Here is a 14894-nt window from a genome sequence, read left to right as displayed (position 1 = left end):
GTCAGATCTCCCATTGGATTCACAGAGCTCTATTCCTTCTTGTATTGCCACTGTGAGAAAAAATTTACACTCATATTTTTTAAATGATGTAAATCTATCATGAATCCACTCCATCATATCCAGACAAATTTAGCAAAAGCCAACATCAAATAATCTCTTACTTGAAGGAAGTAACAGTATTCTAAATGAACAAGCCTTTAGATTGCTAATCTATTTTCATTAGCAATAATTAAACTTAGGCTATAGTTTTCTGTTACACATCCTTCTTGTATGTAACATGCTAAGAAAAATGCCAGCTTGCTGTCAGCTACTTATATGGGAATAACAACATACACACTTCTAAAAGAAGTTAATAACTTTTAGAAAATCCTCTCAATTAACATTTAGAAATGTTTTCAATTCTAGATGAATATTGTGATATATGCTTTTCATTGAAGTTCTACTAAATTGACGAGGAAAATAATTTGATATACCAGGAGAAATTGACTAAACGTTACGTACTGCTTGGTTTAACTAATTTCAAGTGAATTTTTTTAGTGGCAGCTACTCTAGATGCATGTGCTCTGTATGGAAAGTGAGATTTTTGTCTTTAGTTTCTTCTATCTGAATGGTACTGAGAAAATAATTAGTTTACGATAATAGATTACTAAAACATAAATTAACTGAGCTTTTTGGTCACTGTTTATATTTGGGCAATAATGAAGTTAGTAGGAACAATAATTACTCTGTCTCAGCAGCTACTTTTGGGTTCAAATCACCTTCCTCATAAAAGTAATATGCAATAATAACTTCCTGTAGTTTGTCTCCAGTATCAAGTCACTTGTGTGCTAAATAGCCTGTAAGTAAATAAATATTGCCATATAACAACTTACTTACTTTCTCTGGTGTTAATTTGCCACTCGATGGTTAATTTTTAAAGGAAGGAGTTAAAATTTCCGTTTCTATAAATAATAGAATTATTACCTTTCTCATGACTTTTCGTTTAGCTGTTTCAAGTGGAAAGGATAATACAACAAATAAAACATATTAATAAATATTTTAGTGAATAGGTTTTTTTAGGTAATCTGGAGAACAAGTTTTACTACAAGAGTTTTTTTCTGTGCATTCATTTTTTTTAAGTCAGCAAAAAAAAAAATTGAGCCTTATTTTTACCTCTTTTTAAAAAATTATCAGAATTTCTCTTTGTCCTAAAAGATCATGTGTATTTATTAGGAATTCTAATGAAAAGAACTGTGTTGGCCTCAACTGCTTTAGAGAGATATTCTTAAAATTTATGTGGGGCCCATACTCATCATGGCTAAAGGCAGTATTTTCAGTGTTCAGGAATCTTTACGGAATCACAGCATGACAGAGCTGGAAAAGATACTGCAGATTATCTTCAGATCCTCATTTGGTGGCTAAAGAACACAGACTGAGAGATGTTAATTGAATTGCCCAAGATTCTGAATAAAATGCAATTAAATTAAATTAATTCAAATTACCTAAACTAGTTCAACTGGGTATCTCTTCCTGATATTCCTGATAGCTTTTAGCCCTATTTAGTGTTTGCCAAATTTTTCCTGTAAAGGGCCAGATAGTAAATATTGTCAGCTTTTCAGGCCACAGGATCTCTGTAGCAACTACTCATCTCTGCTGCTGTAGTGTACAAGTAGCCCTTTAGGGCTGGTGCGGTGATTTATTTACGCCTGTAATCCAGCACTTTGGGTGGCCTAGGTGGGAGGATCACTTGAGCCCAGGAGTTTGAGATCAGCCTTGGCAACATGGTGAAACTTCATGTTTTACAAAAGTATACAAAAAATATAAAAATATAAAAAATATAAAAATATAAAAATTTAAAAAAATTTTATACAAATATAAAAATATAAAAATTTTCTGGGCAAGGTGGCATGTACCTATAGTCCCAGCTACTCCAGAGGCTGAGGTGAGAGAATCTCTTGAGCCCAAGAAGTTGAGGTTCCAGAGAGCTGAGATCACATCACTGTCTTCCAGCCTGGGCGACAGAGGGAGACCCTATCTCAACCAACAAGCCAACCAACCAACCACAAAAACCAAGTAGCTTTGCAGACAACATGTAAATGTGAGAGCTTGTCTGTGTTTGCAGGTGATCTCAAGAGGTTTTCCTGAACAGTATGCTCTCCTGGAAGATCATGTTGTGGCTTGTTGTGTATTTAGTTCCTATTGTGGAATTCTCCAAAATCACCATTGTTCACATTTGCAGCAAAAAAGTAGACTAGGCTGTGTTGCCAAATTTTAAAATATCCGTTATATATGCACTGGGTTCTTCAACATTTTTTTCTTTTTTTCTTTTTTAAGTTTCGTTGCAAAACTGACAAATGTATTCCATTCTGGTGGAAATGTGACACCGTGGATGACTGTGGTGATGGATCTGATGAACCTGATGACTGTCGTGAGTATACGGGCGAATGTTGAAATTTAGAATTTAGAGTTCCTTATATCCCAGACCTGGAAAATTGAAACTACACCTAAAGTATTGCCTTCTGACACTTTTCCAAAATTGAAATAGAAAAATTTTAAGTGCCATTCTTTAAAATAAAAATTGTTGCAATATCTTGGTTATCTCTCTGATAACTGTTACATTTAGAATGGCGCCATCAGCCATTTGTGTTAGATTTTGTTTCTTTCTCAAATTTGATTACTTGTGGAATAATGACATTACTTCATGTAGTGATCAGTAGGGTAATAAGCAGCATTAATTTGACTTAATATGTCACCAACTTAGAAGTAAAAATGGGCAAGTTTCCAGAATGTCACTCAATGACCGAAATCTTGTCTTTAAGTAACATAATTTCTTAAATTTACTGTCAGCATTGAAATCCTGAAAATTCTTAAAAAGTCTGATTTTTCCAATATAAATCATTAGATTGCCATTAGGTAATTTAATATGTTCTTAGCAATTGCTCTAAAGATACTACCAATTACGTCTGACATTTGACTGTAATTGGCGTGGTTAGCTGCTGCTTTTTCAGCAATCATTGGTAACTTTGGTTGTAATGGGACATCAGCAGACTTTTCCTTGATAGACTTTTGTACTTCACTCCATAGGCCACTCCAATACTTCACTGTCAGGTTGAAGACGCTCGCAGTCAATCACGATAATTCCCTCAACATCCCAGTACATGGTTGCCATGATTTGGCCTTGACAATTGAGTTCAAAATCATTAGGCTTGTACTGCAGAAAGACAGAAAAAACTGGCTATCTTCTTCTACTGTAGAGCTTGCTACCACCTTATTATAAACCTTTTTTGAAATTTAGGGTATCTAGATATTTACTTAGATAGGCTGTATTCCATCTCTCTGGTCATGCCCAAGTCTCTCACATACTGAAGTTGTTTCACATAGTGCATATGTTTGAAAGCAGTAAGTAATCAAATCAATGAAAAGGAAAAATGTTATAAAAGTCATTGCATTTCTAACATAATCTTGTTTCTGAAAGATCCACTGCTCTTTGATTTTTTAAATATAGTCTTTGTTTTTTACTATGATAGACAACATATAAAGGGCAGTATCTCTGTGGGATAGGTATACTATTATGCCTGAATTATTCTTTTCAAAAAAACCTATTAAGTTAAAAGGAATATCAAAGGAAGAATAAATTATTTTGGTGACCTTACTGAGATTCTTATTAAGAGAAAGTTATTACTTTCCCCACAATAAAGTAAATTTTCTATGATAACAGTAAATACACTAAATGCAACTTACATTTGTAATTCTTAGAAATAAACAAGAATGAATATGTTAATTTAGTCCTTTAATTAAGAAGATGATCTTTCTTGTCTAGATTGACTGTTCTCTGAGAAAATTTCACTATAATGACCTGCAGCTCCTGACCTCTGTATGTAATTTTGACTGAAATTTCATCCTGGAGCCATATGGATGTGAAAAATTAACTACAGATTTAGTATTAGGAATTTTTCACATTTAACTCCTTTCAGAATATATGGTCATCAAATATAACTTTAGTGTCTTTTTGAGGCACTGATGTCTAAGAGACACGTGTTATCTAAGAGCTTCTCTATGATCCTTGTTTTGGTTAAATACTAATATCTAAATTTTTTTAATTGACAAGTAAATTTCTATATATCTAAGGTATACAACATGATGTTATCATATATGTATACATTATGGAATGGCAAAATTAAGCTATTTATCATATGCATTACCTCACATACTTAGCTTTTTTGTGATGAGAATATTTAAAATCTATTGTCTTAGCAATTTTCAAGAGTGCAATATATTGCTTTTAACCATAGCAAGATGTACAATAGATCTCTTGAAGTAATTTTTTCCATCTAACTGAAATTTTGTGTCTTTTGAACAACATCTTCCGAATCTCCCCAATCTCAGCCTCTGGTAACCATCATTTTATTATCTGTCTCTATGAGTTTGACTTTCTTAGAGTCTACATATAAGTGAGATCATGTAGTATTTGTCTTTCTTTCCCTGGCTGGTATGACATAAAATAATGTCCTCCAGGTTCATCCATGCTGTCACAAATAACAGGATTTCCTATTGTAAAATATTGAATATTATTCTCTTGTGTATATATACCACACTTTCTTTATTCATTCATCCATTGATGGACGCTGTGGTTGATCTCATGTATTGATTACTGTGAATAAACCTGCAGTGAACAAGTGAATGCAGATAGTGTTACAACATAATGATTTTATTTTCTTTGGATATATAAGCATAACTTATTTTATTGTGCTGTACTTTACTGTGCTTTGCAGATATTGTATTTTTCACAAATGGAAGGTTTATGGCAATGCTGCATCAATCTTGTCTATTGGTGACATTTTTCAACAGCATGTGGTCACTTTGTCTGTCTGCCACAATGTGGTAATTTTCACACTAGTTCAATTTTTTTCATTACTATTATTATACTTGTTATGGTGATATGATCAGTATTCTTTGATATTATTAATACTTTTGTAATTGTTTTGGAACACCACAGGGCATACCCATAAAAGACAACAAACTTAATTGATAAATATCGTGTGTGTTCTGGCTGCCTATCAACCCACTGTTCCCTCTCTCTCTCCCTCTCCTTGGGCCTCCTTTTCCCCTAAGCACAACCATACTAAAATTAGGTCAACTAATAGCCCACAATGGTCTCTTTTTTTGGGGGGGGGGTTTCTTTTTTATCTTATTTTATTTTATTATTATTATACTTTAAGTTTTAGGGTACATGTGCACAATGTGCAGGGTAGTTACATATGTATACATGTGCCATGCTGGTGTGCTGCACCCATTAATTCGTCACTTAGCATTAGGTATATCTCCTAATGCTATCCCTCCCCCCTCCCCCCACCCCACAACAGTCCCCAGAGTGTTCCCCTTCCTGTGTCCATGTGTTCTCATTGTTCAAGTCCCACCTATGAGTGAGAATATGCGGTGTTTGGTTTTTTGTTCTTGCGATAGTTTACTGAGAATGATGATTTCCAATTTCATCCATGTCCCTACAAAGGACATGAACTCATCATTTTTTATGGCTGCATAGTATTCCATGGTGTATATGTGCCACATTTTCTTAATCCAGTCTATCATTGTTGGACATTTGGGTTGGTTCCAAGTCTTTGCTATTGTGAATAGAGCCACAATAAACATATGCATGCATGTGTCTTTATAGCAGCATGATTTATAGTCCTTTGGGTATATACCCAGTAATGGGATGTCTGGGTCAAATGGAATTTCTACTTCTAGATCCCTGAGGAATCACCACACTGACTTCCACAATGGTTGAACTAGTTTACAGTCCCACCCACAGTGTAAAAGTGTTCCTATTTCTCCACATCCTCTCCAGCACCTGTTGTTTCCTGACTTTTGAATGTTTGCCATTCTGACTGGTGTGAGATGGTATCTCATTGTGGTTTTGATTTGCATTTCTCTGATGGCCAGTGATGGTGAGCATTTTTTCATGTGTTTTTTGGCTGCATAAATGTCTTCTTTTGAGAAGTGTCTGTTCATATCCTTCGCCCACTTTTTGATGGGGTTGTTTGTTTTTTTCTTGTAAATTTGTTTGAGTTCATTGTAGATTCTGGATATTAGCCCTTTGTCAGATGAGTAGGTTGCAAAAATTTCCTCCCATTTTGTAGGTTGCCTATTCACTCTGATGGTAGTTTCTTTTGCTGTGCAGGAGCTCTTTAGTTTAATTAGATCCCATTTGTCAATTTTGGCTTTTGTTGCCATTGCTTTTGGTGTTTTCGACATGAAGTCCTTGCCCATGCCTATGTCCTGAATGATAATGCCTAGGTTTTCTTCTAGGGTTTTTATGGTTTTAGGTCTAATGTTTAAGTCTTTAATCCATCTTGAATTAATTTTTGTATAAGGTGTAAGGAAGGGATCCAGTTTCAGCTTTCTACATATGGCTAGCCAGTTTTCCCAGCACCATTTATTAAATAGGGAATCCTTTCCCCATTGCTTGTTTTTGTCAGGTTTGTCAAAGATCAGATAGTTGTAGATATGCGGCGTTATTTCTGAGGGCTCTGTTCTGTTCCATTGATCTATATCTCTGTTTTGGTACCAGTACCATGCTGTTTTGGTTACTGTAGCCTTGTAGTATAGTTTGAAGTCAGGTAGCGTGATGCCTCCAGCTTTGTTCTTTTGGCTTAGGATTGACTTGGCGATGCGGGCTCTTTTTTGGTTCTATATGAACTTTAAAGTAGTTTTTTCCAATTCTGTGAAGAAAGACATTGGTAGCTTGATGGGGATGGCATTGAATCTATAAATTACCTTGGGCAGTATAGCCATTTTCAGGATATTAATTCTTCCTACCCATGAGCATGGAATGCTCTTCCATTTCTTTGTATCCTATTTTATTTCACTGAACAATGGTCTCTTAAGTGTTCCAGTGAAAGGAAGAATTTCGTGTCTCTCACTTTAAATCAAAAGCTAGAAATTATTAAGCTTAGTGAGAAAGGCATCTCAAAACACAAGATATACCAAAAGCTATGCTTCTTGTACCAGTCAGCAAAATTATGAATGCAAAGGAAAAGTTATTATAAGAAAAGAAAAATGCTACTCCAGTGAACACATGATCAGACAGTACAGATGCCTTCTTGCTAATGTGAAGAAACTTTCAGTGCTCAGGATAGAAGATGAAGCCATCCACAACAGTTCCTTAAGCCAAAGCCTAATCCAGAGCAAGACCCTACCTAACTCTATTTAATTTTGTACAGTTTTTTTAAATGTAATGCCATTGCACACTTAATAGACTACAGTATAGTGTAAACATAACTTTTATATGTACTAGGAAACCAAAAAAAAAGTATGACATGCTTTATTGTGATATTTGCTTTATTGTGGTGGTCTGGAACTGAACCTCCAATATCTTCTAGGTATGCCTGTGTATATCTAGTAGTGGGATTGCTGGATCATATGGTCACTACATTTTTAATCTTTTGAGAAACCTGCATACTGTTACCCAAAATAGCTGTATTAATTTACATTTCTACCAATGAAATACAAGAGTTTTCTTTTCTTCACATCATTGCTAACACTTATATTTCTTCTTTTTTTACAATGCCTAACTTAACAGGTATAAGGTGATATCTTATTGTGGTTTTATTTGCATTTTCCTGATAATTAGTGATATTGAGTATTTTTAATATACCAGTTGGCCATTTGTATAATTTTTTAAAGAAATGCCTATTCAAGTCCTCAGCTCATTTTTCAATGAGTTTTTTTTTTCTTACTATTGAGTATTCTTTATATATTTTGGATATTAACTCGTTAGCAGATGTACTGTTTGCAAATATTTAATTCCATTTCATAGATTGTCTCTTTACTCTGTTGTTTCTTTTTATGTACATAAGTTTTTTTTTATTTTATGTAATTCCATTTGTCTGTTTTTGCTTTTGTTGCCTGTGTTTTTGGAGTCATATCCAAAAAGTTTTTACCCACACTAATGTCATGAAACTTTCCCTCCATATTTTCTTCTAGTAGTCTTAAATGTTTTTATTGGTTGCATTATCTCTGTGAGCTTTCTTTTAGTATAGCAAATAAGCTTTTACTTGTAGTTGATGGGTTAACAGCTTTGAATATCTGTAGGCATGACACTTTACTTGAGAGTCATGGGGAGGTAGAAAATTATATGCAAGAGTCTATGGAATGTTTAGATTTCACTTTTGGGTAGATGCATCATCAATACCTGCAGACAATAAGAGATGCTGACAATACTTATAACTTCACCCGAGAAGACAGGAAAGCCTCATCCCAGGGTCCCATACTTGCAAGCTTGCATAATGTTATTTATATAAATGTAGTTAAGAGCAATGCATCAAAATTATCTGGCATCACAAATTTGTAATAATGTTTCTTATAATACTCTAGTACACTTAAGATTATTCTAGAGACAGATTTGAAGATCAGATGGGCTTCCAAGTTATTTCAAAGCATTCCTTTAATAGTTGCAACCTTTTTCTGGTGGGGGGTTGTTTTGAAAGCAAAGGAGTATTAGAGAAAATTGTATACAAAGCAAAATGAAATAGAGGAAAGGCACATGCTTAAAGTATGAGATAATTGTGTCATTCAGTTTAAACATTTAGTATTATTAATTAACAAAATGTTATAGTTTGGAAGCAAATAACTTTCAACATTTTAGAACTCTCTTATTTCTATGGAAGCAGACCATGTATAGAGATATTTTTAAAAGAATATTTAAATTTTTATTTAATATTGTAATTATAAAAGCATAATTTATTTCTCAGAAAAGTTTAAAATGCTATTTATTAGTGTTTGATTCACTGATTTGGGCTAATAAAGATAATATTAACCTCAAAATCAGTAATATGCATTAAAATCATTAGTCAAAAGGTAAGTGTTTTATTGCAAACAACATAGTAGATTTGAATTCAGAGTCTGACACTTAAAAGTTGTACATCCTTAGGTGAATTATTCATATTCAGTAAATTAAGTTTACTCATTGCTAAAATGGTAATGCCAAAATGAGAATGTTATGGTGAGATTAAATTAGTAACTGTATGTGAAGGGGTCTAGTCCAGTGTCTGATACATAATAGATCCTCAGCAGATCCTGCCTTATTATTATTATTCCCAGATAATATGATAAGATAAAATGCATTATCACTTGGAAGTTACTTGTTATAATATATGTATAGTATATAAAATATTTACTATTTATAAGATATTGTTCTCTTGTATAATAATCTGATTATAGGGATGAATATCGATAAATCTGATTTAAAATGTGATAGATGTAGAAAGCATTTGCTTTACGTTGTGCTGGAGAATATGTATTGTGGACCAGGTGCAGTGGCTCATGCCTGTAATCCCAAAACTTGGTGCCTGAGGTGGGCAGAACAGCTGAGGTCTGGAGTTCGAGACCATCCTGGCCAACATGGTGAAACCCCATCTCTACTAAAAATACAAAAAAATTAGCCAGGTGTGATGGCGGGTGCCTGTAATCCCAGCTACTTGGGAGGCTGAGGCAGTAGAATTGCTTGGACATGGGAGACAGAGGTTGTAGTGAGCCAAGATTGCACCACTGCACTCCAGACTGGGCGACAGAGCAAGACGCTGTCTCAAAAGAAAAAAAAAATGAGAGAATATGTATTGTGGACAAATCATACACACCATAGGCCACCAAATGATCAAGGAGAAATGATTTCTTAAAAGATGATATTGGAATAACAGTTTTTGTTACAATAAATTTCATTCTGCAACTTAACCTCTCAATATCACTTCATTAAAATGAGAAGACTTTTATGTTTTTTAAGTTTTTTTAAAAAATATGTATACGTTATTAATTCCTACCTTCTAAAGTATGGTTTATTAAATGTTATCTGGAGGCCATCTGAGTTGCTCAAAGTATAGCTAAACATTCGAATCTAACAGCTATCGAGATGAGAGACATTCACATTGTGTTCCAGGATATATTTATTATAGTAAATATCTTGAATGTCAGAAACTCTCTGTTTAAGAAGCTGTGAGGTAAGATTACCATTCCACAATATCTATGCTTTCTCCCCTAGCTGAATTTAAATGTCAGCCAGGCCGATTTCAGTGTGGGACTGGACTCTGTGCTCTACCAGCTTTCATCTGTGATGGAGAGAATGATTGTGGAGACAATTCTGATGAACTCAACTGTGGTAGGTGGTTAAATTCCTAACTAATGAACATAAGTCTAATTCTCAACTGATTATGTCTGTGTGATTTTAATTCAGACACAAATTTTCTCTCTCTCTCTCTTTCTATGTTCTAGACACACATGTCTGCCTGTCAGGTCAATTCAAATGTACCAAGAACCAGAAATGTATCCCAGTAAACTTAAGATGTAATGGGCAAGATGACTGTGGTGATGAGGAAGATGAAAGAGACTGTCGTAAGTCACCTCAAAATACTCTGCCTTGTCTTAACTTTGACTCCTAAAATAAGTCTAAAAATTAGTACTATACTTCATAAATTCATATGATGTAGATAAATTAAAAAGAAATTATGGTCAAATAATTAGAAATAGGTGCCAACTGGGATAGAAGCTCTAAATAAAAATATAGAGAAAATGAAAATATGGGCAAGTTTACTTCAAAATATACCTGTAAATTATGACAAACATGAACAACATTCATTCATCCACATCATCCTTAAGAGAAGCATCAAATAAAACGTGGCAGTTGATTATGTTTTTTAAATTTATTTTTGCCCATATTAAGTAGATACAGGTAATTTACTTCTGTGATTAATCAGTTTCTTGAAATTAAGTTATTTTTAATTAGAGAGTGTTTTCTCCATGAAATACATGTTGCACTCATGAAGAGACATAAAATCTGGGCAAAATAGTCTAACAAAAGTTTAACTTCTACAAAATTCTAAATAATGCTCCGTTTAACGTATCTTAACAAACTATTTGAAAGAATAATAGTAAAATATTTTGTTTCTTTTCATCTCCTATTTCCATCTTCCATCAAAATTCAAATTACGTTAAATGGAAGGCAAAACTGTTTATACCATATACATATATATGCACATAGGCTGGCATGCACATACTTGCACACACACTCACACATGCAGATTATGTGACTAATGGAGCACCTGTCAAGTTTCAGGGTTTCAACAGAACTGCTGTCAACATTTCTGTCTTGCTGAGGTTTTATTTTATTCCTCAAAAACTTTTATCAGTAAATAATGTGCAGTCACTCAGCAATTCTATTAAGATGGTGCCTTCAGAATAAAGTCAGTACCAGTTCTTTATGGTTAGCCACTCTAGAAGCTGATCCATTAAACTGTCTAGGATTTGTGATGCAGTTTACAGTCTAAGTTGGATGTTCACTTCCCTGAAAAACTCAACACAGGCCGGGTGCAGTGGCTTATGCCTGTAATCCCAGCACTTTAGGAGGCCAAGGTGGGTGGATCACCTGAGGTCAGGAGTTTGAGATGAGCCTGGCCAACATGGTGAAACCCTGTCTCTAATAAAAATACAAAAATTAGCTGGGTGTGGTGGCAGGTGCCTATAATCCCAGCTACTTGGGAGGCTGAGGCAGGAGAATCACTTGATTCTGGGAGGTGGAGTTTGCAGTGAGCCAAGACTATGTCACTGAACTCCAGCCCGGGCAACAGAGCAAGACTCCACATATATGTAAAACTCAACACAATTCCTAGACAGTTTGATAAACTTTGTACTTTTTATTTCCTTATTCACTTAATGCCTTCCAATTTTAGTGTTTTTCAGTTTACAAAAATGTATGCCTATGAATTCTTGTTTTTTTCTGGAAAAAAACTTTTTCTGAAAGTCCCTGAATTCTTAATTCTTAAAATTAGTATTCAAATATCTAATCAACAGTTTTTTGAAAACTCTGATATTTATCAGTGTATCACTGCAAAAATATGTTTTCTTTATTTTTACTGGAGAGGATATCAGGAGTATCTCAAAAGGAATTAAAAGTTAAAATTCCTCACCTTCAGAGTCCTATTAATTTAAAGACAATACATTTTTCGATAAACTGTCCTAAACATTTGTCTGTAAAATTTGCTTTTAATAAATAAAGATGTTCTCCAAAGCTACATTTTAATAGCAGTTTTCTTCCTAAGCTGAAAACAGCTGTTCTCCAGACTATTTCCAATGTAAGACTACGAAGCATTGCATTTCCAAACTGTGGGTTTGTGATGAGGATCCAGACTGTGCAGATGCATCAGACGAGGCCAACTGCGGTGAGTGTCTGTGACTGTGGGTCTTATCTCTCCGTATTTGGGTCATCATCTGCGACAACCACAGTGAAACAAATTTGAACACAATTCTTTTGAAACTAAGGTCTTACCTGAAAAGGTTTTGTCTCTGTGTTCACAGATTCATAAAAACTTAGGTTAGCTACTTTATGAAAAGCCTGGAGTGATAAGATGGAAGAGTAAGTATTCCTTAATATAACCCAGAACTTTATAAAAGATAGACCAAAGAGGTAGAATAAGATCATTATCTTCCTATATTAGAGTGTGCACATGATAGCATTAGCATTTAGTGAATAGAAATAAGGAAACACTATATTCATATCATTCTAGAATTCATTTTTTTGCTTAAATCCCTAAGATTCTGTAGTTATTCAGTGATTATTGTATGTCATTCTTTAATACAATACAGTGTGAAAAAAGATAATAAAAAGCATCTATTCTGTATTAGTAGATGACAGTGATCATTTAAGTCAGCATTTGCTTTTGAAACATTAACACTTTCACTTAAAATAATTTAATTTACCATAATTATTTCTTAATTGTTATTGCAGAAATGGAGAATATATTTATTTTGTTTAATGTATTTGATTCTATGTTAAAGCTGTTAACACTGAGACAGAAATCAAGAGTATTTGCTATGTGTAATTCATTTTATCAGCATTTATTAACATTAATTGAGCCTGTTCTGTAGACAAATATGCCAATTTGGCATTGTTGGATAAGCAAAAAGCATTTCATCTGGTAATTGATTAGAAAAGACAAAGTTTGTCCAAACTGGATAGGACTCCCAGACTTCACAGAAGTGTGTTAAGTGCATTTGCTAGATTCCACAGTACTTTCATTGAACTTTTACGGGGAAAATGAAAATAATGAAAAACCTTTAAGTGCTCTGAAATTTCATGTATATTGAACAACACTTATGAGCTACATGTATAAGTGCTGGCAATAATAACATGTCTTTAAGTGATTTTCCTAATACTATCTTATTATAATTGGGTCTTTAGAATATGCAACCAGTGTAGCTTACCACAATATCATAAAACTACCATTTACCACTTTGTAGAATTGGTTTTCATAATCAATTCACAAAGCCTCAAACTGCATTCATCACCAATTTGTCCATAGCAATTACCAAGGACTTTTGTGGGCTAGTTTATATTGCTGGCTAATTTGCTCTGTTGTCTTTTGCATTTTCACTCACCAAACCGAAGTGGAATAATGACTTGTTAACTCTGAACAATTTCTGGACTGGAGTGTTATTTCTGTATTTTCCTCTCCTTCCTTTCTCTCACTTTAGCATGATTTAACTCTGTTTTGGTAGATTATATGCTTCAAATAGATTATTATCAATCACCCTAGTAAAAACAATACCTAATATTTAGTTGATGGTAACCATATGGCCCGAGAAATATGTTAAAAGCTTTAGAGTGATTATCTTACTTAATCTCTTTATTACCCCTGTTTCATTGATAGGGAAAGTGCGCACAAAGAGGTTCTGTAACTTGTCTAAAGTCCCATAGCTAGCAAGTCCTGTAACTGGGAAGTGACTTCAGGGTTATTTGACACCAAAGCATCTGCTTTGAACCTCTGTGGATATAGCATAAATACACTTCATTCTTTCCATATGAAGAGAAAAATATATTTAAATGTTGTCAGTAGTGAGGTTATATAGGATTCTCCCAGCCACTAGTATTGCTGTAAGTTCCAGACCAGTGTGTATACACACACACACACACACACACACACACACACACACACACACACACAGAGGGAGAAGGATGGAGGGTGATCATCTGATTTGAGTTATACAATTTTATTGTGCACAGGTGCTAATTAATGTAAAGAAAATTCTATGTCATATCTTAGTACAGCATTTCACACCCCTTATTTTTGAAAGGGGTAAGTGGCCACTTTGTTCCCTTTTCTTTTGTCCTCAATAAATATAGAAATGTTACATATCTATGCTAATTATTTTAACACTCCCTCGGATGATTCTCCTTCTGGTGTTTTTATTGAATGGGAAAGAAACATAACACTTTGCAAAGGTTCACTGTGTTATGCCAAGTCCTTATCGTTTGACTCAGTTATGTGTCTTTATGGCTAAGAACAGATCTTGTCTAGAAGCATGGGTGTGTTTCACTATTTCACATGTCCCATGTCCTCAGGGCTTAGCAGGATGTAGAGTAGGATTGCATTAAGTGTGGGATGAGTGTCTAACCTATTCCCTCTTGCAGGATCTCTATTTAGAATCCATTTTTATTTCAGTTTGTGTCCATACTTTTCTTAACCCGTGCTACGTTTAAGGGGAAATTCTCTTATGCTCTTGGAGTTCACCTAGTTGTTACCTCTTACTTCTCAGCACCAATATTTGTATTTATCTATAGTTCCATTATCAATTGGATTATTTCATTTCTAAAGTCCGAACACTGTAGTTTGTTCTACCTTGACATATTCTAATTTAAATAATTTGTTTTGTTTTTATTTAAATTATGTAAAGAAAACAATGTAGAAGCAAGAAAAAAAGAGAGAGAGAAGCACTATAAAAAAATGAAGCAGAGTAACTTAACACATACAAAATATACATATAGTGTAGGGAATTAAAATAATAATCATTGTAAATATTTTTTAAATTCTATATTTATATTTACTGAAATACCATGTTTATTGAATTTAGCCTGGTATAATTTTTTGAGT

At 34.0% G+C, this 14894-nt stretch overlaps 1 protein-coding gene across 1 annotated transcript in view; it reads left to right on the top strand.

Annotated features, from left to right (window-relative positions):
• The window catches only part of LRP1B (LDL receptor related protein 1B), a 1896287-nt gene that overhangs the window by 1673997 nt on the left and 207396 nt on the right, over positions 1-14894 (top strand). Inside the window, exons 63-66 of the mRNA XM_054478394.2 lie at positions 2314-2407; positions 10013-10129; positions 10243-10362; positions 12066-12185. Coding sequence (XP_054334369.1) covers positions 2314-2407; positions 10013-10129; positions 10243-10362; positions 12066-12185 — 451 coding nt within the window. The remainder of the gene's footprint in view (positions 1-2313; positions 2408-10012; positions 10130-10242; positions 10363-12065; positions 12186-14894) is intronic.

This window comes from Pongo pygmaeus, chromosome 11 (genome assembly GCF_028885625.2).
Source record: "Pongo pygmaeus isolate AG05252 chromosome 11, NHGRI_mPonPyg2-v2.0_pri, whole genome shotgun sequence".
Taxonomy (NCBI): domain Eukaryota; kingdom Metazoa; phylum Chordata; class Mammalia; order Primates; family Hominidae; genus Pongo; species Pongo pygmaeus.
This window is presented reverse-complemented; position numbering and strand designations above follow the sequence as displayed.